Source organism: Pollachius pollachius (genome assembly GCF_949987615.1).
Source record: "Pollachius pollachius genome assembly, chromosome: 4".
NCBI lineage: Eukaryota > Metazoa > Chordata > Actinopteri > Gadiformes > Gadidae > Pollachius > Pollachius pollachius.
The window spans coordinates 4,798,193-4,803,074 of NC_136937.1; the positions used below are offsets into that span (position 1 = coordinate 4,798,193).

The window sequence follows — 4,882 nt, forward strand, 5'->3', positions numbered from 1 at the left end:
CACCTACCTTCTTGGTGGGCACTTTGATCTTGAGGAACTCCGCTTCCCGGCTGAGGACGTGCCAGGGGGCGTGGAGACGGGTGAAGCCCGGCCCGTGGCTCTTCACCTGGGGAGGAGAGCACAGACACATGGAGGTCCCACAGGGCGGCATGAGGCCACTCTTGCGTAGCTTAAAGGGGACATATTATACCACCAGGTGTGAGGGGGATTAGCCGTTAGGAAAATGTGCCCCTTATGACATCACGCAAGGGCGTGTCCACCTAGATGTGTGATGGATGGATGAGCAACGTTTGCTACAGTCCACTGGGTACGCTGGTAGACTGATCTATCCAGTGTACATCTAGGTGGACACGCCCATATGTGATGTCAGAAGCTGCACATTTTTGGCTTGTAATGGCTAATCACACTCACACCTGGTGGCATGTAATGGGACCTTTAACATTTACATTTACATTCAGGGCAAAGCGACTTACAATAAGTACATTTGTCAGAAGAAAGAGAAACAATATATCGCTGTTGGTACAGTAAGGATGTTCATAGAAACAAGTGCCAAGCACTTACAATCGCTAGGTTAACCCATTCCCTGTATACAACGAAGATAGCTAGGATAAGATGCTGCACAATCCTAAGTAATATTTTTAAGTGCCAGGACGTTCAACATACAATATGTGTGTAAGAGGGTTGGGAGGGGGATGGGGCAGTAAGGGAGAGGGCTATGCAGAGTCAAGCAAACTCAGGGTGTAAGTGAACCGAATGAGTTTTAAAGCTTCAATCAGCAAGTTTCTTTCTCGCACCGCCTTTGTTTTGATTAAACTGTGTTTTGATTGAGTCTCTCGGGTTGTCATCGCTCCGATCTTATGGCCGATAGTCAGATGGATTCATGAGACCCGTGAGACTCAATCAAAACACAGTTTAATCTAAACAAAGCGGGGGCGAGGGGGGGGAATCATGCTGATTGCAGCATAGCGGCTGAATCTGAATGTGTCTCATGTTAATGGTTTTGAACTCTTATTGGGTAGCCAATCGTCGAGGATTCCTCTGAAGCGGACTGCTATGCTCATGTTGCAGTCCTAGCCTTAGAATGACTCCGCTTGCACACCATGTTGTCTCAGTTCAATCATCAGGATACCCTTCGCTGCTGTCCCACTTTAGGACCGACCAACGTAGTTTTACTGTTCACTCGTACTATGAGCGCGTGCGGTCAAGTCCTGCTCCGGGCTCCTCTGAAGTAGACCGCTATGCTAAGGAGGCTAACCCTAGCCCTAACCGCTCGCACACTTTGTTGTTCAGTTCATTAACCGAGACGCCCTTCACTGCCGTCCCACTTTAGGACCAACTAACCTCATTTTACATTTTAGGGGATTTTGCAGATGCTTTTATCCAAAGTGACTTACAGCCATTCATTCACACATTCACAAGGTGACAGCCAACTTGTCAGGAGCAGTTAGGGTGAGGCGTCCCGCTCAGGGTCACCTCGACACTCAGCTAGGAGGAGCCGGGGATCGAACTAGCAACCTTCCACTTCCGCCCCATAACAACAAAGATGGCTAGGTTGGCTCTTTCCACTTATGGTCAAGTCCATCTCTCAGGAGATGCTCGATCTACTTCAGCTGTGTCTCTCCCCCCAGCGAAACGTTTTCATAAAACATATGGTACCCTCCATGCCTATCGGGCATCACAATGGGGTTCCATCAACACACAGCTATACCGTTCTCCAAAATTCTGAAACCATATAACATAGGCAGGGGCGACGGAGCCAGCAGCGGCATGCTGTGCCCCCGTCATGTGACCACCCCCTGATTGTACGGGTCTATACTGTACGTGTCGTCTGCAGAACCACACAATAGGTGTGGATGTGTCCCGGGGTGAAAGGGCAAGCATAAACAGATACCCAGCAAGGGGGTGGAGGGGGGTCACCAGTAATTGAACCCAAAGCAGACGGGATTGGCTGGGGGGTTGAAACTCGAGACCATTGCTTTACGTTTGACCCCCCCCCCCCAGCTGTCTACCTGTCCATCCATTCATCCGTCCCTACATCCATACGTCCATCTCCTCTGTATACATTGATGTGGGTTGCTAGGAGCTACTGTGTGTGAGATGCTGATTGGCTCGTGTGTTGCATTAGGATACAGTCTCCATCACAAAAGCATGTTCTGGATGTTCAATGTATGAACATCTTGCACCCTTCTATCTATCTTTCTGTCCATCTACCTATTCAATTCCCTTCAATTATATTTGTATAGCCCTTAATCACCATTACAGTCTCAAAGGTCTTAACAAGCCAAATATTTATTCTACAGTATCTATCTATCTATCTATCTATCTATCTATCTATCTATCTATCTATCTATCTATCTATCTATCTATCTATCTGCCTGTCTCCCTCTCTATCTGTCTGCCTGTTTATCTATCTGCCTGTCGCTCTAACTATCTATCTTTCTCTCTATCTATTTGCCTGTCTCTCTATTTATCTTCCTGTCTCTATTTCTCTCTATCTGTCTGCCTGTCTTTCTATATCTGCCTCTCTCTCTCTCTCTCTCTCTCTGCCTGTCTCTCTCTCTATCTGCCTGTCTCTCTCTCTATCTGCCTGTCTCTCTCTCTATCTGCCTGTCTCTCCAGCGGAGGACATAAATACCTGTTGGCTTAAAGAGGGTTAATGAGTGGAGGGCTTCCTACTAGCTCCTCATCTCTGTGGGGGGTGTAATTAGGTCGCAGCCAACAGGGGGCTGGGTGGGGGGGCCGGGGAGACGGTACCGGGTGTTGACGGCAGGGGGCCGTGGGCGTTGGAAGTGAGCTAACAAAAGGAAGCGGGGGGCTGCGGGGCGAGGGAATATTAAGAGAGGAAGAGCTGACATTTACTGGAGCCCCAGAGAGAGAGAGAGAGAGAGAGAGAGAGAGAGAGGGGGAGGGAGGGAGGGAGGGAGAGAGAGACACAGAGAGAGAGATGGAGAGAGAGACAGACAGACAGACAGACAGAGTGAGAGAGAGAGAGGAGAGCGAGCGAGAACCTTAAGCGATGATTTAAAAAGACACGTTAGGGAGATTACGAATCCCTTTACGTTTCAAAATAAAAGTCTCGGCAGCAATCTTAATCCAGCTCCGTCTCTCTCTCTCTCTCTCTTCGTCACTCGGAGCAGAACTCTCTCCACACATGTCCCGCCTCCCAGCTCAGTTAAATTAACATCTCCCTCTTCACTTAATTAAAGCGTGTGGGCACTAGGACCGTCCCGCCGAGGGCCCCGGGGTCAGCCCGGTCACCCACCGAAAAGGCAACAGGTCCAGGCTCACAGTCCAGACATGTGTTGCACCCAGACAGAGCCCCAAACCAGGAAGGTACGGTGGTCCTTATGGGACAAATGCACTACGATTTTGACTTGCCTTTTTTAGTTTGGTGGGTCTGAGCTAAGGCGATTGGAAAGAAAGGTACTTAAAACATAATGCTGTTAACATATAAGTGAACATATCATAACAAACTGTTGTTTAACATCTGACAAACTGAGCAAACTGAGGCAGACCAGCGGAATCAAGGGGGTAAAGTGAATAAGCGGGGGGTAAACTGATCCACTTACTTTATCCACTCTGAAGCTACCATAACAACACATGTTGTAACAGTTAGAATCCTGACAGCTAGCTTGACAACCACACATTCCAGAACTAATTTCAGACTAGTAACAGAATCATGGGGATTGGTCAATTAAGTGTTTTTTTTTTTCTAAACACTTGAAAGTAACTCTGAACAAAATCAAATACAACATAGTATAATTCTAAATGTTTTAATTAACATTCAAATGACAGATAGAACCAGATAGATTAGAACACAGTCCGGGGGTCAGAACACAAAAAAGAAACAGCTAGAACAGCCTGGGACTCAGAACACAGGACTTGATCCACCTGGATTAGAACATCATTTGGATATGCTTTATGAGTTATCTCGAAGTAGGCTACTCTACATTCCAGCCCTGAAGGTTACAGGGAAAGATGAAGAGTTACTCTCTCCGTGTGGTTCCTCCAGGCCTTTTACGTTGAGGCAGCTTCTTCACCACATCACTTTTATGAACATCAATTTCCTTTATAGCAAACATTGGTCCCTACCACTCTTTCGTGTTTCCCTTGATTCTTCTGGGAATTTGTGCAAGTATTTTGTCATCCTCAACTTTCTCAACCATGCCAATGTAACAGACGCTCCTGTGTTTGGTTGCAAAGGTAACTATGACAAAGTCACCCACGGACAGATCTGTGTTTCCTGGATCACTTCTCTCATCCTCAGAGGTCTCTTCGTCAGACACATCATCAAGTGGGACAGGGACATCACTCCACTCAGAGCTGCTAACTACGATTTTCTTTCTTGATTTTTTTTTTTTTTTTCTCTTTAGTTTTATTGAAGGCTGTAGCCCTTCCCATGGATGTTGCCTCTGGAGTTCGGACAGAGAGATGGTGACGTGCTAGGAAGCTGCCAAACCAATCTGCACCTAGAGTAGTCAATTCATTATTATTAGATTTAGCTTTGTGGCAAGATCAGTTGGCCTTAGTTTACCTACAGAATCATGTGATCTCTTGCACACCCTAGCCTACCTCCACATTGTGTCTTTGTCCAATTGGCAGGGACAGGGATATTGTTTTTCTCTGCATATTCAAATGCCAGTTGACGGCACTTAACTGGAGGAAGGCCATGGAAGTGGTCAGCTAGTTGTTTTAAGTGTTGGGCAAGCTCCACAATGCTGCGGGGTAAAGGGAGACACTGTCTCCCTTTACCCCACAGCATTTGTCTCACTTTACCCCACCACCACCATTTTAGAAAAAACGACCTCTCTTAGTAATTCAGGCTAATCTTCAGCTAGCATCATCACATGGTTTTATATGTTGGTAGTTCATCAACATGTAT

General features: G+C 46.8%; 1 protein-coding gene across 1 annotated transcript in view; it reads right to left on the bottom strand.

Annotated features, from left to right (window-relative positions):
- The window catches only part of LOC307075128 (anoctamin-2-like), a gene marked incomplete at both ends in the record, with an annotated part of 32,700 nt that extends 28,391 nt beyond the window's left edge, over positions 1-4,309 (bottom strand). The window contains 2 exons of the mRNA XM_079735632.1: positions 8-106; positions 4,223-4,309. Coding sequence (XP_079591758.1) covers positions 8-106; positions 4,223-4,309 — 186 coding nt within the window. The remainder of the gene's footprint in view (positions 1-7; positions 107-4,222) is intronic.
- Between the last annotated feature and the right edge of the window lie 573 nt (positions 4,310-4,882).